Source organism: Manis javanica, chromosome 1, assembly GCF_040802235.1.
Source record: "Manis javanica isolate MJ-LG chromosome 1, MJ_LKY, whole genome shotgun sequence".
Lineage (NCBI taxonomy): Eukaryota > Metazoa > Chordata > Mammalia > Pholidota > Manidae > Manis > Manis javanica.
Genome location: NC_133156.1, coordinates 52,567,188 through 52,591,268, shown reverse-complemented (window position 1 = coordinate 52,591,268; position 24,081 = coordinate 52,567,188). Strand labels below are relative to the sequence as shown.

The following is a 24,081-nucleotide window of genomic DNA, read 5'->3' as shown; positions in this document are numbered from 1 at the left end:
CAGTATCAGCGCTCACTAACCAAGCACATGGTGCCTGTTTTACATGCCATCTCCTTTAGTCTGCACTTATAAGCATGAAGTCAGTATTGTGTCCATGCCACAGATGGAAAAACTAAAGCTCAGAGAGAAAGTCACATGCTCAGAAAGCAGCCTGGCTGGGATATGAGCCCAGATATAGCTGAGTCTGAAGGCCTGCTCCTAACTGCCATGCACCCCACACCCCCGCGTCCTGAGCTCCAGTATTGCCTTCAAATCTGTCTCTTCAAAGACAGATTTGCCTCAGAGAGTTCTGTCTATAGCTGTCCTTGGAGGCCTGTTTGGCGCCTCCCTGTAAGGTGCGGGCAGTCTATCCTACAGGGGACTGCCCTGAGCGGAACAGAAGCCCTTCACAAAGAGGCCTCAGATGTGTGAGGTGCCCACTTTACACTGTGCCCTGTAACCTTTGCCTTCTGAGGTTTCCCACTGGTTCTTTGTGTTCTCTAGGCCGAGGGTCATGGCCATCACTGCTCCAGGGCTTTCCTCATGGAAGGCAGTTCAACTGCTTTGCCAGACCTCAGGTGTCCAGAGAGGAGCATCTCTGTCCCAGCCAGGAAGCTCAGGCAGGGCTTGCTACCTGGAGAGGTGACCTCTGGGCAGGGTCTTGACCATGAGTAAGGGTTTGACCCACTGACAGGATGGGGGCGAGCAATTCACGAAAAGGAAACTGTGTATACAAAGGAGCAGAGACATGAGGAAGCAAACTTTTAGCCAGGTGTCCTGTGGAATTCAGCGGTGGTGGGCCCAGAGCCAGCTGGGTGCTCTGCTGGCAGGGTGCTCCTAGAAGACTTGCTGGCCACATGAGTCTTGTAAGCAGGAACACTGTGTGCTCTAGGGAACCAGAAAGAGCTGCTTCTGGGCACTGGGCCTTTCAGGGGCTGTATGTCCTAGATACAGCACATCCCTGAGCTGAAGGCAAGCTGGGGACATCCTGACCTGCACCCTCATTTCTCCCAGGAGGAGAACTGAGATCCAGAGATGGGAGAGGCTGTCCCAAGTCATACAAGCAAAAGTCATTTGTTTCCAATTTCAATTGGGATGGAACTGGCCTGTCCCCCTTCTTAGAGTTTGGCAGCTTCAAGGGCACTTCTGAGCTTTGGGGGCTATCTGCCCAGAATTCCAGACACTCTACCCCAAAGGGCAAACAGAAGGGAAGGTTTTCTCCTCTTTGCTGGGGGCAGGTATACGGTATAGATAAAGGGGTGGCAGAACCAAAGGCTTCCTGGCCAGATTCTAACCAGTACCTGCTAGGACTCCACCAACTGTATTTATGCAAATTCTGCCTTTGCTGGGTCCTCCGACATACTGTTTCCCCCGGACATTATCTTCTGCAATTGTAGTGTGCCTCCTGTGTGTTGCACATGCTTAATGGAATTTTTTGCCCTTCCATCTGAGAAGCTATTGCACTATCAACAGTGCGTAGTTGAGAAAATACAGTATTTGCCCTTCTCCATACAGTTAGCAACTCTTTATTTCTAAAATAGGAAGAAACAAGATTGTGTTAGTTAGTTGCCTGTCATCCCAAATCCAGATCCTGTTGCTACTCTGTGGAACATAATTTCTCCTCTCCCAGACAGTGACTGACCAAAGCAGTTAACCCCTTTTTTTCATTCATTCTTCATTCATTGATTCATTCTTTCTTTGGACAGATACATGCCAAGCTCCTACCATGTAGCAGTCAGGAGGTGGTGGGACAAGCCCGAGAGCAGGCAGAATAGTAAGGAAGCTGGGCTGAGAAAATGCAGACCTAGACTGGGGAGGTACAGCAAAGATGAAAGAAGAATACAGATGGGAGGGGAGGCTGGCCCCTTGTGGCATGTCCACCAGGACACAAGACATGCTGACATTTGGACAGACCAGCTCATTAAGGGGACAGAATTCCGAAAGCAACTATCCACGTATTGTAGAGCAGGCTCAAGTACATTGTTGTGTCCTGCTTGGAGGACCATGTGGCTTCCCACCAGCCAACAGCCGCACATGCACGCCAGCTCTTCTCCACCGCCTGCTCCAGCTCTTCCGGACAGGGGGCTTTGTCATACTGAGGAGGAAACCCCTGCAAGTCCATTCTGCCCCTGACATGAACCACGTGAGGACTTGTATGCCAGCTTCCATGGTATTTTCCTTGGATAGCATGTCTCCTTTCCCTCTGCCACAAGCTGATGTCTTGAAAACTGCTGAGGGAGTGTTCTCTTGTTCCCCCTGGAGACTCGTGATGTGGCTTCCTCTCCCTCCCTACCCCTGAACTGACTCACTTTCCTCCTCGGATTCCAGTCCTCCTCTCCCTGAGCACCACTTCGTTTCATCTAGGGGAACGGTCATGGATTCTCTAGTTTCCAAGGATGACAGTCTGCAGTTGGATTTGCCTCACATGGCTCTGGCCTGCTGCTGCCAACGGCCTGGGTCTGGGGTCCCCACAAAGTGTCTGGAATGCTGCCGGCGTTTGCTTCAAAGCTTGTAGGTGCCAAGTGTGACACTCCTCTGGTTAGAAGCAGCTTGTGGCCTGTGAATCTGGATGTAGAAAGACCACAGGCAGAGTAGCCCACAGGCCTCTGCTTTCCTGTCCTTGTGAATAGCAGTCTTACATATGGCTGTTACCATTGATAGGATGATAAAGAACAGAAAATAAAACCGGGTATGGCTGAAAGAGGATGAACATTATGGGCCAGCCCTGCCCTGCCCCATATGGTGGCCTCTAGCCATGTGAAGCTATATAAATGAAAATTTAAATTACTAAAATTAGATAAAATGGAAAGTTCCATTCTTCACTCTCAGGAGCCGCATTTCAAGTATTCAGTAGCCGCCTAGGGCTAGTAGTTCCCATAAGGGACAGCAGATCCAGAACATTTTCTCCACTGCAGAAAGCCCTTCTGGACAACCCAGCTCCAGCCATTGTGGGGACTTGGACAGTCTGAGGAGTTTTGCAGGCCTTAAAACACAGCCTGATGATGGGGTATCATTCGACCTTAAGAAGGAAGGACATTCTGACGTGCCTGGATGAACCTTGAAGAGGTTATACTAAGTGAAATAAGCCAGTCACAAAACACGAATACTCTTTGCTTCCACTTGAATGCAGCTCCTAGGATACTGTAAGGGAGGCACAAGAATGGAGGTTGCCAGGGGCTGGGGAGGAGAATGGGGAGTTAGTGTCTGATGGGTGCAGAGTTTCAGTTTGGGAAGATGATGAGGTTCTGGACAGAGATGGTGCTGATGGTTGCACAGCAATGTGAGGTACTTAATGCCGCTTAACTGTACATTTTAAATGGTCAGAATGATAAATTTTATGTTATGTATGTTTGACACAATTTTGAAAAACACACAGCCTCACAAACCACTAAAAATTCTGCCTGAATAACATATTCACTACAGGCAGAGTGCGAGGAGGGAGGATTCTTGCTGAGCACCTCATCTTTCCCCAGGGAGTTCACATTCAGCAAGCATTTGCACAGTGACCCTGCCATGTTACTTGTTCTGCAGATGGTGAATCCAGCTCCATAGGTGAGCTGTCTGGCCACAGATACACAGCTGGCATGAGGAAACTTAAGGATTTCACCCCAGAGTTTCTCGTCTCCAAGGATAGTATCTGGTTATCTTTTGTAGTTAGACTTCGCAGCATAAAACTCAGGTCTGCTGGCTTCACATTAATAAATAACACTGGGGAGACACTTCAGCTCTTTGGGCCACATTGTCTGGGTAAAAGCAAGTCCAGACCAAAGGCAAGAGGGTCACTTTCTAAGACGGAGCAATGAAGACCACTGGGAAGACAAAAGCACAGCTCTTGGTGGGGCCTCTGACTGGTATGTGCTTTCAGAAGGCTCGAGAAGAACCCAGGAGAGTGGAAATAGGCATGGTAGGGTAGATGGATTACTGTTACATAACTTTTTTTCTTTTTTTAGTTCGCTTTAATGGTAATTCAGCATTGTCTTAACAAGTAAAATTGAGAAGAAAGAAGATAGTGTTAGGCAAAACCTATAAATCTCTAAAAGACTCTGCAGCCGAGACTGATTAATCACCTTGCTTTTAAAAGAAAGCATGCTATTCATCTGTGCATGGAATATTAAACATACCTCATCTCAGGCTGATTTGTCATGTTTGCATGACACTCCAAAGCTACCTAAGAGAGTGATCTTAGAGAAAGAGAATGAGACTTAGATGAAGATCTAAGTGTTGCTGGCCCACCACTTAGCTGTGTGACCTCAGGTGGTTCACTGTCCCTCTCTGCTCCCCAGTTTCCCCATCTGTGACATGGGGATCATAGATTTACTTCACAGGGTTATTAGAAAGAGCAGATAAAATCACATTAATGAGAAACCCTGTTAAGTGTTAACTGCCAAACAAATGTTAATAATGATTACTAATTATTATTTACTATTAGTTAATATGAATATTATTAATCAGAGTACTTAGCAAACATCTAAAGCTGCCCCCAGAGTGTTCACTCAGTTGTATTCATTGCTTTAAGTCAGTTTTAGAGTGTCCACTATGTGCTAGCATTGAAAAACTCCTGGATTCAAAGAAGGAAGCCTGCCTTTTCCAGCAAGGCCTGCTGTGGCCTCACCAGTTGCCAAATGATGGGAGCCAAGCATTTCCGCATCACCACACAGACCAGAGTGGGAGCTGATGGGAAAGCACAAATAAACCACAGCCTCTGTGGGCAGCCCTTCAGGGTGCCAGCGAAGCTGAGGCTGACCACCTACCCTGGGGGCATCACATAAACAGCACTGAGGAAGCAGGGGAGCTTCAGCCCAGATAAATGACCCTGCTACCCAAGTGCTGAGCAGCAATGCATTTTAATTATCTTTGTAGCATCTTGGAGGTGGGATGATGTACTGGCAGAGAAGCCAGCACATCAGCCAGAGCTTCAGTCTCTGGTCCCACACTTGCTGACTGACTGCAGGCCATGGCAGATTTCTCTGGGCTTATTTCCTGATGATCATGTCCACCCTGAAGGAATATTCTGAGATCCTCTGAAAGAACATGTCTGAAAATTCTAGTCCATGCTTGGTGTATGTATCTGTATATATATATATATATATATAGTGTTTCTCCTAACACTTCAGGTCTCCTCTCTCCCCATATACAATAGCTGTGCTTATTTCTCCCAGGCCAGCCAAAGATTCTTTCATTCTCTCAGAGGGACAGGTCTTGAGTGCCAGGGTAACTTTTGCCTTAAGGTAAAATAATGGGCAGGCTTTTCATATTCAGCCAGTGTTTTAGGAGGCTCATGAGTCCCTTTCCCTGTGCTTGAATCCTGGGCCCATGTGCTAATCAGCATGGGTAAAGATGTGCTGTTACGACAGTGTCATTGGGCAGCAAGGGTTTATTTCTCACATGCCCATCAGAGGTTGCAGGGGCCTCTGGGCCCTCACTCCAGGACACTTGCTGGCAGAGAAGTCACTCTCTGGAGCATGGCCAGTCACATAGCAGATGGAAATGGAGAATGGTGAATCACATCATTCATAACTCTTCTGCCTTGAAGTGACACATGTCTCTTCTGCTCACATTGAACTGACCACATCCCACTTCAGGGGATGGGGAAGTACAGATCTACCATGTGCTCAGGAGGAGAAGCAGAAGTCTGATGATGGCATTAATGACTGCCACAGCTCAGCTTTAATTCATAAATACTGCAAATTGGTATCACTACAGTCAACTTCAGTATGAGGCCTAAGGTATGTCACTTCCCCAAGACCACAAGTAGCAGATTCATGTGATTTGTATATCAAATCAGATATTTCACATTACTTCTTTAAAATGGCAGAGAGGCGTTTATCACTCTATTAAAGGTTTTCGGTTTTGGTACTTTGCCTCTGTTCTTCCTGTACCTCCACAGCAGCCTACACCTGCCTCTCAAGATGCTTCCTGCACCACCCTGTAACAATCAGTTTACTTATCCAGGCCCTCCTTAGACTATGAGTCTTTTCATTGCTGTTCCCCATGCACCTTGTACAGAGCCAGGCACAGAGCTGTCTGTTGAACCAACCTAGGGAATTCTTGGTGGCTTGCAGGGGAGTGTGATGATCTCATAAACAGAGACCTCCCCAGATTCATTGAGTTTCAGCTGTTTGTTCTTATACAATGTGGCAATTCTTAGGAAACAAGATGACCTGCTGTCCATGGAATTCTGGTGGCTCTGGGGATATTGTTCACATTTCAGGTCCTGGGGCTAGAGATCTGGGAAAACTGAAAATGGTCTCTCCCAGCTCTGAGCCTTCATTAATCTGGCAGCTGTGAACATAGAGAATTGTTTTCATGGAGAGCCTAGGTCCAACTGACATTGCCTTTCCCATGAGTTTGGTTTCTGAAAAGCTGAACAAAGTCAGCTTTTATATATCAGATAATATATTTCACGTGATACCTTCAAAATGTCAGAGATGCATTTATCATATTAAAGGCTTTCATTTTTACTATTCTTCCCATTTAGATGCAGATGTTGGACAAATTTCCCATGGAAGGAGGACAGAAGGACCCCAAACAGCGGATCATTCCCTTTCTGCCAGGTAGGTGGGACACGTGATCTCAGAGGGGGCCTCTGGGGGACCCAGTACAGCTCTGGGATCTCTCAGCTCATCCTCCTGGGGCACTGTCCCAGTGATCAGAGTTTCAGTCATCTGTGGAATTAGTGCCCAAGAAGGGCTTTGGGGTTAGATGCTACACCATTTAATAGCTGTATGACCTTAGGCAAGACACTTCACCTTGGAAATCCAGAGTTTCTCCTATCTCTAAAATGGAAATAATTAGAGCTCATAAAGTTTTTATACTGAGTGGCATCTATTATTATGGCTACTGTGTTAATTTCTATTGCCATGTAACAAATTACACCCATTTAGCAGCTTAATTCAACACCCATTTATTATCTCACAGTTCTGTTGGTTAGAAGTCCAAGTGGGCTCAGCTGGGTTCTCTGTTTAGGGTCTCATGCGGCCAAAGTCAAACTCTTGGCTAGGCGGCGCCCTTATCTGGAGGATCTGGGAAAGAATCTACTTCCAGCTTCATTCAGGTCATTGGCTACCAAACCGAGATGCCCTTTCCTCTCTGGCTGTCAGCTGGGGACCCCCTGAGCTTGCAGAGCCTGCCTGCATCCCTTATCTGTCTTCAAGCCTGCATTGAGGCATTGAATCTTCCTTGTGCTTTGAATCTCTCTTACTTCCCCTTCCACCACCAGTTGGAGAAAGCTGTCTGCTTTTAAAGGCTCATGTGATTATGTGTACCCACCTGGTCAGTCAGGATAATCTCCTTCTCTTAAAGTGAACTATGGTGTATAATGTAGCATGATCCCAGGCCTGAGATCTCATCATCATCACAGGCTCTGGGGATTAGGGTGGGACATCTCTGGGGTCCATTTTATAAATTGTGCTTTCCTACCTACTGCAGCTACCAAGCACCTTCTGAGTGCTGGGCACCACGCCAGGCACTGTGCATGAGTTAATACAGTAACGACCGGTTCCTACTCTCAAGACTTTCAGTGGCCCTTTCCCCCAAAAGAATTCCTTACCAAAGGAATAGCATCAAGGTTTCAGCAAAAAAAAATCTGGTTACCCAAACCAGTATTGTGGCTTCAAGTAATAATAGCTGTCATTTACTGGATGTCTCTTGTGAGCCAGTCGCTGGGCTAAGTGCTTTACATTCATTTCCACATTTAGTCCTCAAAACAGCCCTGCAGGGTAGAGAGTACTAGGCCCATTTCAAAGATGAAAAAGTTGAGGCTCATAAATAATAATCACTTACACATATGGCATAGCTGGGATTCAGACCCAAGTATGGCTGCTCCAGAATTCATTTCTGAAGTCAGGTGGCCCAAGTTCAAATCCTAGTGCCGCCATTCATCCACTCTGTTATCTTGAGTAAATTACTTAAGCACACCAAGTCTCATATCTTCATTTGCAAAGTGGAGAGGATAATAGTACTTAAATGACAGAGTTGTTACAGGGATTTGGTAAGTGCCTGGCATAAAACTAGCAGCAGTCAAGCACTTGCTATTACTTTTATATACAGATAATCAACAAAGTGACAATCACCCTAAATCACAAATATTTAGAGCTGGAAGGGCTATTTGGATCTTTTTCATTCTTCAGAAGAGGGGCAAGCCCAGAGGTGAAGGAGACTCCCTAGTCCCGCAAGCCCCGGTCTCCCCTCCCCAACTCCAAGGAGGATAGAAAAGGTCCATAAGAGTTTTCATAGTAGATAGAACTGCAAGGGATGACAGGAAACAATTTATTGACTTAAAGATTCGTAATGCAAGCTGGTAATGGAGATTTGCACCTCATATGGTTAATCCAACATTTTAAATAATTGAAAAATTCCAGGACAAAAAGGCACAACTAAAAAATTAGGTAGATAAGGTCAGCCTAACAGTGAGCCTATTTTTGCTCATTTCCATCAATTAAAAAAAATAACACATGGTGAGATGAAATACATATTCCTTAATAATATAATTCCTCATAATCCTTGATAACAAGGAATCTCCTTTCTTTGTTTGGTGATGGTTTTAGTTCGACTAATGAGTCACTCAAATTTCTGATAAAAATTTCTGATATATTGTTAGATAAGAAAGGTCCAGAAGAAAATGCATCACAGGGTTCAAAGTACTTCCCTCTGAGAGGTGGAACAGACAATCTTTTTGTTTTCTTCTTTAGTTTCCCCAAAGTTCCTACTATAAGCATTTATTGCTTCTGGAATCAGAAAATTTTCATGTCATTTAGAATTAAAAAAAAGCAAATTAAGTAGCAAAGTGGGAAGGGGTTTTACAACATGACTTCCCTGGAACGACGATCTTATTCCCGCATTCGCTTGACAGGTGTGGTCTCTATGTGAGCCCTGTGTGCCAGCGCTGGGCGCCTGCCCTCCTGGCGTGGGCAGTTGGTGTTGCCCTATAGGGAGGGACCCTGCTAACATTTCTGGTAGGGCTGTCTTTCCCTGGGTGGGTGTGTCTCCCACCCTGCAAGATGTGTAGCATCCCAGGCCCAAATCCAGAGAAAGCTGGTAGCTTTCCCATCCCCATTCCACCCCCAGCTGTGATAATCAAATTACTGCCCTCCTGGGTGGGCCCACTGCAGTTTAGAGCCCCTAGGAGAGTGCTGAGCCTTCAGGAAAAATAAGGAATGAGTGCCTGTGAAGAGAAATCCCACATAGCCAGTGACTCCTGCCCTTTACCCTGTTTCTTGTAATGGGAGAAGAGTCCCTACCAAAACCATCTGGGTCCCAATTTGGCACAATTTCCTCTTCTGTAAATCAGAGGAAGAGTGGAGAGTGCACAAGCCTCTTACTAAAGAGACTATGACCCATCTCAGAATATTTACAACAGGCACAGTGCTTGTGTGTCCCGGCGCCACCACTGTTGGCAAGAATTCACCCAGGGCCAGGCTTTCAGGGCTGAGAGAGGATGGAGAACTCAGGGCCTCCCATGTCTCTTGGGGATGTGACACAACAAAAGCATCACTCCTCCCCCCATGCAGCCTCTGTGGAACCAGACTCTCTGGGCACATGTCAGGGGTCCTGCCGGCAAGGGCGCCAGGAGGCCCCATGGCAGCCAAGGTATCTACCAGGGAGGCCACCGGCTGCGTAGTCAGCGAGGCCCTCGGCCGGTCCCAGGATGGTCTCCTAACAATGTGTTGCCTTTGGAAATGTACTTACCTCTCACAGCCTCGGTCTCCTCATCTGTAAAATGAACAGCAGCCCCTACCTCTTATTAGTAATCTCCATGATGCACTAGGCATGGGACTTGGCCCTTCCTAGGTACTAATGAAATGGCAACCAGCTTTAAAAAAAAAACAACAGGTCAGATGATAACTGTTTCATACTCTGTAATTAAGAGCACACATTCTTTCTTCGACCCTCGGCTCAGTTTCTTAAAACCTATTTCTGCTGGGCTAATTAATCATCTACCTGCAATAGAGCTGGAGTTACTGCTCAGGCCTTGGGCTGTGGGGTAGACCCCTGCGGCTAACACCTCCTTGGCCAGTGCCTCTAGGTGAAATGCCAACGGGCAGCAGACCCTTGTCTGTGCCTGATGTGAAGCGTTTCTGCTGAGTTGCTGGGGGAAGAGGGCAAGCAAGCCTACATCCAGCCCTTCCCAGCAGCCAGCCTTCCCAGAGAGGAAAGGGTGCTCAGGAGAAGAGCCTTTGGTGGGAATGAGCAGGCTTTGTTTTCCACAGTGGTGAAAGGCCAAACTGTAATTCTTATTTTCTGAGCCACGTCCTCTGCCAAGTTGGCTTCCTCAGCTCTTGCTGGGATGGAAAATTGCACAGGGCTGCTCTCCCCTCCCCCTGCTTTTGTGCTAACATGAGACTTGCTTTGTTCTGCTGACGCGGCAGTTGGCAGAAAACTGACCTCTAGGAGACATTTCTCCTGTGAGCCCCTGCCCTTGGCCTTGGTCTCAAGGAAAAGCTAAGAGGTGGGCTGGGAAGGGGTGCTCTAGGATGCCCGGGGCCCAACAGGGCCTCTCCAAGCTACAAGTGGGTGCCCTGAACAAGCAAATGGGGCTGAGGCCCTGGGAACAGCACTTTCATATATTTGTGGGTGGAAAAGGATTACATAATCACAAAAGCTTTCAGGGGCTTGGGAGAGGGTCGGCTCAAGTTCTCCCTGTCCTGGGAAGTTTTTCCAGAGCTGGCTTTGCTTTTCATCCAGTAAAGAGTTAGAACTCACTGCTCTCCTTACCTTCCTTGAAGAAAAACTTAGACTTAGAGCCCAGTGCAACTTGAAAATCCAGATTGGTCATTTAAGTATGACTCCAAGATATGAAATACCAAGAAATTCCAAAGGAATGTCCCAGGACCCTGTTTCTGCCTTTACCGAGAACCTACTATGTGCCAGGAAGAAAAAGTTTATGAAGCACAGGTCACTCTCCCATTTTACAGGTGTGGAAACTGAGGCATGGGGCGTATCATGTACTTACAGGGCACGGGGCTGGGTCTGTCTGACGCCAAAGAACATGCTTTGGTGTGCTGGCACTTGGCTGTTGCAGCTGGCACACTGGATTTTCTCCAGTAGGAAAAAAACTTCCAGTGTGACTGCACACTTCCCCGTGGAAGAACTAAAGACATTAGCTTTTTTAGGCAAATGAATCTCCCAGTAGATGCAGACCCGGCAAGTACACGTTCCCTGCCTCTAAGCACAGTTGATGACAGCATCTGGAAGAACCCACTAATGAGCTGCCTGATCTGTGGAGACAGCAGTCTCATGAAAGCCATCTTAGAGCCGTGGTTATTCTCTCCTCACCCTGCCAGCCCTGTGACTGAGATTGCTCTCTTTGACCTGCCTCTTCAGACCAGAGGCAAAGAAACTGTAGGTCTCTGTTGTGCTGCCTGGAGAGCCGTGGTCCCCTGTGTCTTCCTCTTTGACCTTCCCCTAGACACCTCCTGGCGGCTCTGTGTAAGCTTAGCAAAGGGGCTTGTCTCCATCCCCCACCTCATCCCTCCTTGATGTCTCATTTCTTATGTTGCCTCCCTCTGCCTGTGTGACAGGTCCAGAATGGGAAGGCCGCGCTGTCCTCCCCTTCAGTGCATGCACTTTGCCACCATCTCCCCACAGGAGGAACTCCTAGTAGACTCGGGAACCCACTGATGTGCTTTGAACAGACCTCACCCATAACATTTCAGTGTCTTGGATATCCAGAGACCCTTGGTGGCATCGTTTATATACTTGTCTTTGTCTGTTGACTTGCGTCCTCTGCCCATATGTTGTACCTGGAGGCTCTGTACCACATTCGAGTGCCAGGATGTCACCGAGCACATAGTAGATGGACTCTTAGTATTTGTTGAAGTAGGAAGGCTTGGAACCCTTCTGTTACAAACAACTGACTGGGGAAAGAATTGGAGGGATTTGTTATCTTGTGAGGTGGAATCCATCTTCGTTAATTCATGAAACTTAGGTTCCACGTGGTAAGTGCACAAAATTGCCTAAGGCCCCGTCAATCCCTATTTACTCAGAGTCCCATGACTAGTAGGATGGAAGAAGACATGTAAACTGACAATGTGATGTGTATACTCAGAAAGAAACAAGAAAACTCCTAACCCATTTTAAGTGGGTAAGAATTTCCCAACAGAGATGGTGGATGAGGATGGATGGGAAAGGTATTCTACATGGTGGGAGATGCACAGAATAATGGAGTATCTGGGGAATAGAAGACTAGATGAGGCATACGAGGAAGAGGAGCAGAAACTGAAGTGTTAAGGCATATGGGACTATCTGCTATTCTGCTCACCCAGTCTGGGAATCCTGGTGCAGGACAGGGGCCCTCAGATCATCAGATCTCACCTCTCTTCTTCATCAGATAGGAGCCCATTCCTTCCATAGATTGGTTCCAGCCTCCCTTATCTCACCAAAACTTGTCCACGGGGTCCCATTCCCTCACGCCCTTGCATGAGAGAGCTATGAACTAAGTTTTCAAAGCCCCAACCTGGGGTCATGCAACCCCAGAGGACGTTCAGCAGGACATACTGATGGCAGCTAGGAATTTGGGTACCACTCAGACCTACCGGAGGAAGCCACATCCACAGCCTGCCAGGATGCTGAGAGCTTGTGCCTGCTCTCTCACAACAGTGTGCTCTCATCTTCTGCAGGCAAAATTCTCTTCAGACGAAGCCATATCCGAGACGTGGCCGTCAAGCGCCTGATACCCATTGATGAATACTGTAAGGTAAGTTTGAAAAATATGAATACTTCCCTGTGTCTTGTATCTTCCCCATGAGTGCTTTTCTCCCTTCAGGTCCCTTTCTGGCTACATGCTGACTGTGAAAAATTGGTACAGCTGAAAGAAATGTAAGAAATTAGAAGAAATTGATCCCTCAACTTAGAGGCAACAATTACTAACATTTTTACGTGTTTCCTTTCTTTTTTCTCTGCATACATTTCTCTATGGTGCTAAGACCATTTATGCTCATTATTTCTGTTGTTCCTTCTCTTTTCTGTTAATACCTTAAAATTCCCATGCTATCAAAAAATCTTTGTGAGCCTACTCTTAATAACTGCACAGTATTCCATTGTGTCTGAATGTTCCAAAAGTTTTTATTCAGTTGTTGGACAGTTCAGCTGGCTTCCAATCCCTTGAATATTCTAAACCACAAGGAACCTGCCTTTGGTTATATTCCGTTTGATTTGAGGCTTTCGGGAAAGTAGCATATTTTTCTTTTGTTTAGCTTCTATAATCTTCAGTGTTTCTTACTCTGACTTAAAATCATTAGCAGTTCTGATTGGAAAACGGTGGGACTAACAAGAAATGCCTTAAAAATGGATCAGCAAATGCTCTCTCCCCCTAAGATCAGGAAAAAGCAAGTATATTTGCTCTTGCCACTTCTGATCTACATTTTACTGGAGGGTCTAGCTGATGTGAGCAAGCAAGAAAAAGAAATAAAAGGTATACAGTTTGGATGGGAAGAAATGAAACTGCCTTGATTCACAGGTGACATGATTCTGTCGTACAAAATCACGAGGGATCCGCAAAAACTATTAAAGTTAAGAAACAAGCTGAGAAGATCACAGGATGCAAGATCAATACACAAAAATCAGTTGTATTTCTATACACTAATCATGAACAACCCAAAAATGAAATTAAGAATGTGATTCCACTCACAATAGCATCAAAAAGAATAAAATACTTAGGAGTAAATTCAGTAAAAGAAGTACAAGTTTGTACACTGAAACCACAAAATACTGCTGTGAGAAATTAAAGAAGCTCTAAACTGATGAAGGGACAATTCCATACTTATGGATTAGAAAGCTCAGTAGTCTTAAGATGGCAGTTCTCCCTCAGTTGATCTACAGATTCAGTACAATTTCTGTCAAAATCCCTGAGGGCTTTTTTGTAGAAATTGGCAAGCTGATCCTATCATATACCGGGAAATGTGAGGGACCCAAAATAGCCAAAATAATTTAGAAGAAGAACAAATTTGGAGGGCTTGAACTACCCATTTTCAAAACTTCCTGCAAAACTACAGTAATCAAGACATTGTGGGGCTAGCATAAGGATAGACATATAGGTCAGTGGAACAGAATTGAGAACCTAGAAATAAATTTGTGTGAAATTTATAGTCAGTTGATTTTCAACAAAGGTACCAAGAAATTCAGTAGGAAAAGTGTAATCTCTTTAACAAACACTGTGGAATAAGAGAACATCCACATGCCAAAATCATTCATTCATTCATTCAGTTGGACCCTTACCTCCCACCATACACAAAGAAATCAACTCAAAATGGATCTTAGACCTAAGCATAAAAGCTAAACTGTAAAACTTCTAGAAGAAAATATAGGAGGGAATCTTCATGACCTTGGTTTAGGAAGAGTTCTTAAGTATGACACCAAAAGAGAAATAATGATAAGTTGGACTTGATTAAGCTTATAAACTTCTGTTACTTCAAAAGATACCTTGAAGAAAATGAGAAGATAGGCCACAGATTAGGAAAAAATATTTGTAAATTATATATCTGATAAGGGACTTGTTTTGAGACTAAAAGAACTCTTACAACTCAATAATAAAAAGACAACCCAGTTTAAAAATAGATAAAAGATTGGAATAGAAATTTCCCCCAGCAAGACATATGATGGTTAATAAACACATATAAAGGTATTCAGCATCATTAATTATTGGGGCAATGCAAGTAAAACCAAAATGAGATACCAGCACAGTCATTTGAATGGCTATAATCAACAAGACAGACAAGACCAATTCTATTAAAATACAACTAACACATGGAAGTTACTGCCCCCTGCTACTAATGCATCATAAGAAGCAGAGCAGATATTTTTGGATTTTGGTTGGCCAAATTCCCTGGGCTTGGCTTAAAGGGAATTGCCCTCCTGGAAATAGAGGAAACTATCCCTTTTATCACAAGGTCTACAAAGTCTTTTACAGACTGCATTGACCTTTCATAACATTTGGGTATCTGTTACTGACATTGCTGTGAGTTTACTTAAGCCAATTTGACTTACCACTATTAGCCGTATTTTAATAGAAATTGGTAGTCTCTTATAAGCTAAGATAGATGAGGGCTGTAGATATCCCCAAACCTAGCTACCAGCTAGAAGGAAACCTTCTGCTCTACCAGACCTATTGTAACTATAGAAATTAACATAGTAAGGTGTTGGCATGAGGATAGACAAACCACTGGAACAAAACAGAACCAGAAACAGACCTGGGTGTGTTTGGACACTTTGACACTGACAGTAGCAGCCTTGCAGATCATTGAGGAAAGGTTGGATTCCTCCGAAAATGGGTATCCTTATGGGAGAAAACAAAAAAGATGACTAATCCCTGCCTCACAGCACACATGTAACCATTTCCAAGGAAATTAAACACCTAAATGTAAGAAGCAATAAACAGATTTATATGATAGAAATAGGAAAATACCTTCATAGATATGTATAGAGGGATTTCTAAAAAGGCACAAGTACTAGCTATAAAAAGGTTGGTTTATTTGACTACATTAAATTTAAGAACTTTTCTTCACAGAAAGACACAAGAAAACTAAACTCAGCCAAATCGAGCTGCACATACAAGCATGTGTTATCAAGCAGCTCTCTAACAGTTCTCAAGTTGTTCTGAAAGCTCCCTGAAATACCAGTTGGCTGTCTGGCACCCCTTTGCATGAGAGTTTCCTTGAGACAGATGCAGTGATAACCTAGTGGCAGGACCAGCTAATCCTAACCACAGTCCAATAGGAAAATTCTCAAGAAGAGATGGAGCACAGAGGATTCAGAATCCTGGAGCCAAGGTCCCATTCTGAAGGATGTACAATACTGGGTTCACCAAGTTCTGTTCATATTTCTAGAACAGCCCTCATTTCACCAGTAAAGAAAATCACTTCCAACAAAGTTAAGCTAGTGAGGAAGGGCTATGGTGTTGGTCAGAGGTGAAGATACCCGAGGCCCTGAAGTAGCCTTTCCTGAATTAAGGACCTATGATGAGAGTGTTTTTGCATGCTGAAATGTTCATTCCCAATGACAGTACTTCAGATATTAACTAATCATCATTAGGATGTAGTTTAAATCTAACATACATACACACACACACACCCCTGTGAGTGTGTGTGCCTGTGTCACAGTATTTTACAGTAAACTAGAGGCAATATAACAGCAGTGTTTACCAAGCTCCAGTAATGTGAGACCTCCTTCAAGATTTTTACCATATACTGCCTGTATTATTTTACCATAGTACTGTCTGTATTATTATTAGTGTTTTTCTTTAACTTAACTTACTTTTTTAACTTTTTAAAATACATATTCTAGAGGAAATTTTATAACACAACTGTAATATAAAACTGATATTACATGCCATAAAAGTAAAAGTCAAAACAACAAAACAACAGCAACAAAAAATGTTTTTTAGATCTGTGCAGCTGCTATTGCCTGCCTACCCGAGGCTCTGCAGAGTTTAGTCTTGCTGTCAGGAAGTAAGTTAAAGCAGTATTTGCTTCCAGGAATTGTATTGTTTCAGGTCTTATATTTAAGTCTTTAATCCATTTTGAGTTGCTTTTTGTGTGGGGTTTAAAAATTAGGACCCAATTTCATACTTTTGCATGTGGATATCTAGTTTTTCCTTTGTGGAAGATGAGTTGACCATATGTGTGGATTTATTTCATGGCTTTTGGCAATGATTTCATGGATACGACACAAAAAGCACAGGCAACAAAAACAAAAATAAACAAGTGGGACTACATCAAACTAAACAGCTTCTGCACAGCAAAGGAAATAATCAGCAGAGTAAAAAGGAGAGTAAAATACCTACAAAAATAAATAAAAATAAAAAAGTAAATAAAAAGCAGAGTAAAAAACCTACAAAAAGGGAGGAAATATTTGCAAATCATATATGTGATAAGGGCTTAATCTCGAAAATATGTAAGGAACTCAGACGTCTCAATAGCAAAAAAGCTAATAACCCAATATGAAAATGGGCTAAGGACTTAAATAGACATTTCTGGAAAAAAGATATACAATGGCCAACAGGTATATGAAAAATTGTTCAATGTCACTAATCATTAGGGAACTGAAAATCAAAACCATAATGTGATATCACCTCATACCTGTCAGGATGGCCATTATCAAAAACAAAACAAAAAACAAGACAAGTGTTGGTGAGGATATGGAGAACGTGGAGCCCTTGCACACTTTGTTGTTAGGAATGCAAAATGCAGCTGCTGTAAAAAACAGTATGGAGGTTCCTCAGAAAATTAAAAATAGAAATACCATATTATCCATCAATTCCACTTCTGGGTATTTATCCAAAAGAATTGAAATCAGGATCTGGAAAAGATATTAGCACTCCCATGTTCCCTCCAGCACTATTTACAATAGCCAAGATGAGCAACCTAAATGTGGCAGATAGATGCAACGGAACACTATTCAGCCTTTAAAAAGAAGGAAATTCTGCAATATGTGACAGCATAAATGCACCTTATGGACACTGTGCTAAGTGAAATAAGCCGGTCACAGAAAGGTAAAATACTGTTTGATTCCATTTGTAAGAGGTATCTAATCATTACTTAACATCATCATCTTGCTGACTCTGAAGTCACCTCTAGAAACCACCACACTGTTGTACCTGGTACAGTACAGGGAACCAGAAGGCTAACAGGCTTATCAAGCAGCTAGTATATGATGGAAACCTTTCAGCCACTTCCTCCTGACTCTGAAACACAACCCTCCAAGATGGGTGTTAGGTGTTTCCGTTTTACAAGATGAGCAAACTGAGGCTCAGAGAGGTGATGGGAGATGTCCAGAGCCAGAGTCAGGAGCTGGGTCTGAGTTTTTATTGTTACCTTCAGCGTGCGGGTCTGGTTCTGCTCTCCTCTCCCCCTGCCCCTGCATTGACCAGCCACATCTGTTCACAGAGCCTGGATTACATCTGAGAACTAAGTTTTCCTGGAACTGTGGTACTTTGTCATTATTGACCAAACACAAGACAATTCTGGATTATTTCAGAAGTAGAATTATTTCTCTGCACCATGTTATGTTTTTACTGTTAGCCTGTCCTTCCAGAATGAAAGGGGCAAACATCAAAGCGTTCAGTGCCGCCTTTTATTAGTGACTTGGCTTTATTTTATGGTTTGGAGGTTCGGTTTGGCTTTTACTTCCTAGGAATTGCTCAAAACCGAAACAGAACTTGGCAATGTCAGGAGGTTCCTGTGGGGCTCATTGTCCCTTCCCTCACTGTTCTATTCAGGGTCCCCTGTCATTTCAGCAGGGAGCACCCCGGGAGGCCCCCTCTAGGCAGAGACCATGGCCATCTCAGGGTCCACCTAGCTGTCCCCAAATGGCTGTGCAGCCACGTCCAGTCCTCTTACTCTTGACATTTATCCAGTGAATACTTTCAGCCAGGTTTCAGGGGCTCCCCAGCACTGTCTGGGCATGTAGGAGAAGTGGAGGAGGAACAGTCACATACCCATGCCCTCTGTGGATTTGGATTAGGGAAGCTGGAGTTGGCCAATTCTGGGCTCTCAAGTCCCAGTCCCTTCACCAAAGCCTCAATTTCCCCATCTCTGAAATAGGCCTTCCCTCCCAGGATTACATGAAGTGACACAGACAAACACATTTCAAGAGCCATCAAGTGCTGAGCCAGCATAAGTGAATGTTGTTGCAATCTGGGGGAGCCACAAGATTTCTGCCCGTGAAGCAGCCAGGACACACCTCGGTCTAGCATATAATCAGCTCCTTCATTATGTGGTTCCAACTGCAAGAGCTGCAGGATTTCAGAGGAAAGAGAAACCCACAGAGGGCCCCAAAACAGCAACTTGTCCTGGGCAGAATGAATACCCGCTGCTCCAAACCAGGAAGGGACAGGGGTCAGAAACCAGCAGTGGGGGAGGGAAGTGCCTGCTCTCCCCCTCCTGGGCCCTCTGCCTCCATCCTGGAAAAGGTCAGATGCTGGGGATTAGCTGCAGAGCAGAAGCAACTTCAAGGCTAATAAAAAATCAGTGAGCCACAAATACCCAGCCCTTCGGTCAGCATCTTTTACCCCAAAGGGATAGAGAATGGACAGTGGCTGGGGAAGGCACCCTGCTAAAACCTGCCCACCGCGCTTCATGTGTTCTTCCACTTTAGGTCTGTGGCAGGTCACACCTGGCCTGGGGGGTGTGGCTTAAAGTCAGAGCCTGACTCAAAGGCCATGTAAGGTCAGCAACCCAAGTGACCAGTGACCATCTGGTGAATGAATAAACAAAAGGTACTACATAAAATACAGTGGCATATTATTCAGCCTTGAAAAGGAAGGAAATTCCTGCACATGCTACACCACAGATGAACCTTGAGGACATTCTACCGAGTAAAAGCAGCCAGCCACAAAAAGGCAAAGACTTCTTGGTGCCTGTTGTAGTCAAACTCATACAGACAAAAAGTAGAATGGGGGTGCCCAGGTGCTGGGAGAATGGGGAGTTGTTGTTTAAGGGGTACAGGGTTTTAGTTCTGGAAGATGAAGAGTTCTGCAGCGATGGTTGCACAGCAGGGTGAGTGTGCTCACTGCCACTCAACTGGACAGTTAAAAATGGTTAAGGTTTACCAGAATTAAAACTTTAAAAATCAGAAAAATAAATCATGTACAGTCAAAACACCCCCAAAGCCTGGTGGAGGGTGCACACGGAGACGCCCATCAGGCCCTGCATCCGTCCGCCACAGCCCAGTAACAGGGTGGGAGCATCACTTTGCGGAGGGTGACAGGGAGGTGAGCTTTTCCAGGCTTGTTGTATGAAATAGAAGGCATGTCTTTTCCACTCCAGGCTCATACTCAAGAGTGGTAGGGAGGGACATGAGAGGCACCAGAGAACTGAGGCCCACGGAGAGAGCAGAGCCCAGCCCAGTTGGGACACGCTGGTGAGGGGAAATGGTCCACACTTGTGCACAGGCACTCTCCCTGCCCAGAGGCTTTTAATAAAGCACGTGCATGAAACAACCCCGTGGCACTCAGATCTGTGTCCTTAGGACCTGCACTGGGAGGGGCGTATTTGTTAAATGGAGCTATTTAGTCATTATGGAGCCATGTCTTAGTTTCACATCCTTTCATGATCAGTATATACACTATACTCCTCTTGTTTGGCACAGAAACTAGTGCAGCTCTGGGCACAAAGGAAAGGTCCATTCAATTGTTGAATGCGTATCTATTGGCGGATAAAATGCCTAGTCCCACTTTGTGACCTGCACCTGCTCCAGTTCAGCCTGTTGGCAGAGACAGTAGAGGCCCCTTTACCTGATGAGCTGGGGTGGCAAATTAATGTGGACTTGAGCTGTGAGAGGTACCAGATGTTTCAGCCCTTCTTAACCTGGGGACTTCTCACCTCTATGCAAATCACAAAACATCCCTTCACTTTACCACTTGATATCCATGAGTTAAGACATATGGGCAGGCATGTTGGACACAACCTATCTATTCACTGGTAGGCAGCCACTTGAATAAAGCATGATGCATCTATACAGTAGACCCCCAATACCCAGTATAGATGATGTCATAGATGAATAATGATGTGACATGAAGTTCATGCATTTTGTTTAAATATATACATATTATTTGCCCAAATATGCCTGTAATATATAGATATCTATATGAACACATTGTGTGTGTGTGTGTGTGTGTGTGTGTGTGTGCTCACATGCACACGTGTGGGGGTCCCCAAACCAGCAGCAGCAGCCCCAGGGAACTTGTTTGACATGCAGATTCTCAGGCCCCACCCCAAACCTACTGAATCAGAAGACAGGGGCCCAGCAATCTGTATTTTAACAACACCCCAGGTGATTCTGGTGCAGGCCCACATTTGAGAACCCCTGGCTTATGGCATTCTTAACACCCTTCCTTCCTTTGGACTCACCTGTGTCTCTCCTACAGGCCCTGATCCAGCTGCCCCCCTATATCTCTCAGTGTGATGAGGTGCTGCAGTTCTTTGAGACAAGACCTGAGGACCTGAATCCCCCTAAAGAGTAAGTTGGTTTGTGGACTTCACCAGAGCATGCCTTCCCAGCCCTCCTTCCTGCCGGGCCAGCCAGCCCCAAGAGGAACTGGAGTAAAGGAGAGTAAATCAAAGTAAAAATTAAACTGGAGTCCATTGATTGAGCCTTTGCCAGGCCTCGCAGCAGCCTTCACAGTCACTGAGGCGGGCAGTCCAGTCATACAGGGGGAGGAAACTGGCTGAGTGTCTCTCCTGGGAGCCCCTAACCCCATGCACTTACCCACAGAGTTTATCAAGAGAGTATTGGAACTCCGGAGGGCTGGAGCCACCCAGGCAGGAGCTATGCAGTAGATTGATCTCAGTGCCTCATCCACAAAGGTGGACTCTAGAGGTAGGAATGAGTGAGTGACTGAGACCACTCAAGGTCTCAGCACTGTGATTGACAGGGCCAGGATGTGATCCTGCTCAGCTGGGCTCCAAAGCTGAGCAGAGTCGCCACCACAGCCCCTGCCTCCATCTCACTGCTCCCTGCAGTCACAGGCAGTGCTCCCAGATGCCTGGCAGTCCGTGTCTAGTGGCCCAGCCACCCAGTGTGCACCGCACAGAATCTCACCACCACCTGCCTGCCAGCCTTTATACACCAAGAGATGATGGCCCCAGCAGCCCTGCCAGCATGAAACACCGACATACACACAGGGATTTTTTAAAAGCCCTTTTCTGGGAAAAGCACCATTTTTGTCTGCAGAAAGAAGGGCTCTGTCTAATTTAGAAATCACAGTGGGGGAAGAGGAAGACCAGCCCATGGTGCTGGGGCCATCCTGGGGTCACAGCAGCAGGAGCCAGCACCTGTCAGGAAGGGCTGAAAAGTGCAGCCAGGCTCTGTTACCAGAAAATTGTGAACTACTCCTCTGAGCTCTGAGCTTAACCTATTGCCCAAATAGCAGCAATAATCCAGGCTTACATTAGTTAAAACAGTTACAGTGTCCTAAGCATTTTGTACATGATGAGCTAGGAAACTCATGTTGCTCTTTGGAAATGAATGTGTTAAGTTACAAAACTTATTTTTTAAAATAAAGTTTTAGCAAGTGAAGTTCATATATACACATGTAGCAACATTCAGAATCAAGTTCAGAGGTCACAATTCCTGATCACTCAGGACTAATGGTTTAACAACCACACAGTTGCATAAACTTAATTTCTTGCAATAAACATATTCCATTAAGTACCATTTCCCATGAAAAGCACAGAATAAGTAAATACAGCTTCTCAGAGTCAACACACAGAAGTGTGGCTTTGGAATTAAGGAACAACAGTAAACCTTTTAAATCAGAACATTACAACAGGATATCTTGCCAACACTAGACAGGGCAGTTTCATAGATTAAAAAAATAAAAAAATACAAAGTAAGTACAAATTTGATGACACTGGACCTTCAGCCCACCCTGGCTACTGCTTCTGTTCTTGGTGTCTTTGCATTTGCGTCTGGTAAACATTCCCCAACTTATGTTGACATAACAAGACATAGTGAAATATTCTTGAGGTACTTTTGTCTACAGTCCTCCTGGGCTTTCAGGTGGTTAAAGTGCCATTTCTGGTTTGTAGCCTCTGGCTTCAATGCTAATTTCTAGGCAAAGTGAATCAAAGAAAATGCAGCTTGTAGTGTTCAGTATCTACTTCATTCTCTCACAAAACTGCCAGGTAGAAACTGTCATTCTCATTTTACAGATGAGGAAGCTGAGGCTCAGAATAATGAAAAGACTTGCCCCAACCACACAGTTTGGAAAAAGTGGAGGTGAATTTTCCTCAGGTCAGCCTGAGTTTTAACCTATGCTCTGTGCAACCTGTGTGTGTGTGTGTGTGTACCTCCCACACAAGGGACAACCAGGCTTAAGAGAAAGAGCATTGGGTTTAGACCTGGGTACGCTAGGGTCAAATCATGCCTCCACCACTTGTGGACTGTGGCCTTGAGCCTCCCTCATTTTGCCTCTGGGCCTTGATTTCCTCCCTTGTGAAATGGGAATAGTAGTACACCTTAGACTTCACGCTGAGAACTGAATGGCTGCTGTAAGTAAAAATTCCAAGAACTTGCCAAGTGCTCAAAAAATGGTGGCTTGTGGTACTTTTCCTCTCTGAGCACCCAGCCATCGCTGTTTTTATTCCAAGAGTTGATTGAGATGTCCCGTCGGTAGATCACCAACGGGGAAAATGGCTGGACCACTTTCAAGCTGGGGCAGGTCGGGCAGGTTGCTTCTTGTCCCATGCCTCAGTCTCCTTCTGTGAATGGGCCTGCTGATGCCTCCCCAACAGCATTGCTTGGGATCCATTGAGAAGATGTAGAGAGAAGCACTTGGCAAGTGCCCTGCAAACCTGATGTCATGCCCGCGGGCAAAGGGGAGGAGGAACCCCAGCCCCTGAGGGAGGGAACTGACCTTGTTGTTGGTTCCTTGGATGACAGGTGACGTCTAGATGGTCCCAGAGGGCTTACCTTTGGGGGGACCGTGGACCACTCAGAGAATCCAATAAAAGCTTTCTTCCTTTTCCTAAGAAAGATGCCCTCAGTTTCAGGAGGTTCTCAGTTGTGCCAAATCCCATTCATGGACCTGAGGTTAAGAGTTGTGGCCTGTGTGCTCCTTCTCAGTGTTAATGCTAGGATGTCTTTGGCCTCCTGTGAGTTGAGAGTGGCTGAAGGCGTCCCCAGCCTCTGAGCAAGCATCAGGTCAGCTTATCAATACAGTTGGGAGAGCCAAGCCAGGGGCCGCCCACAGTGCTCGAGAAGAATCTGGGCATCTTCATGCAGGAAGGAGGGACATTCAGGGATCTGGAGCCGGATGTCCCTCAAGGAGCCAGGATGTCAGGGAGACTGTGTGGTGGCATTGTCGTGCTCTCCAGCGGCCACGGCAGGACTTCTCCGCTGGCTGGCTGGCTTGAGCTTATAGAAGCAGCACAGGACTGTGAGTTCTAGACCCAGTGCTGCAACCAGACAGGAATGCCAGCATTGTCATCCGTTCGGCACACAGGCATTGAGGACCTGCTGAGTGCCAGGCATGGACTTAGGGATGGACACGACAGACACAGTCCATGCCCACAGGAGGCTTACAGCTGCTGACTAGGCAGCCAGCTATTCCACCTGGGCCTCCCTTTCTGCTTCAGCTGTTTTATCTGTGGAATGAGATCACGTCAC

The 24,081-nt window shown here is 45.4% G+C and overlaps 1 protein-coding gene across 1 annotated transcript in view; it reads left to right on the top strand.

Moving 5' to 3' along the window:
* Positions 1 to 24,081, top strand: part of SH3PXD2B (SH3 and PX domains 2B) — a 97,957-nt gene that overhangs the window by 36,454 nt on the left and 37,422 nt on the right. Inside the window, exons 3-5 of the mRNA XM_036995105.2 lie at positions 6,458 to 6,533; positions 12,597 to 12,673; positions 20,840 to 20,931. Coding sequence (XP_036851000.1) covers positions 6,458 to 6,533; positions 12,597 to 12,673; positions 20,840 to 20,931 — 245 coding nt within the window. The remainder of the gene's footprint in view (positions 1 to 6,457; positions 6,534 to 12,596; positions 12,674 to 20,839; positions 20,932 to 24,081) is intronic.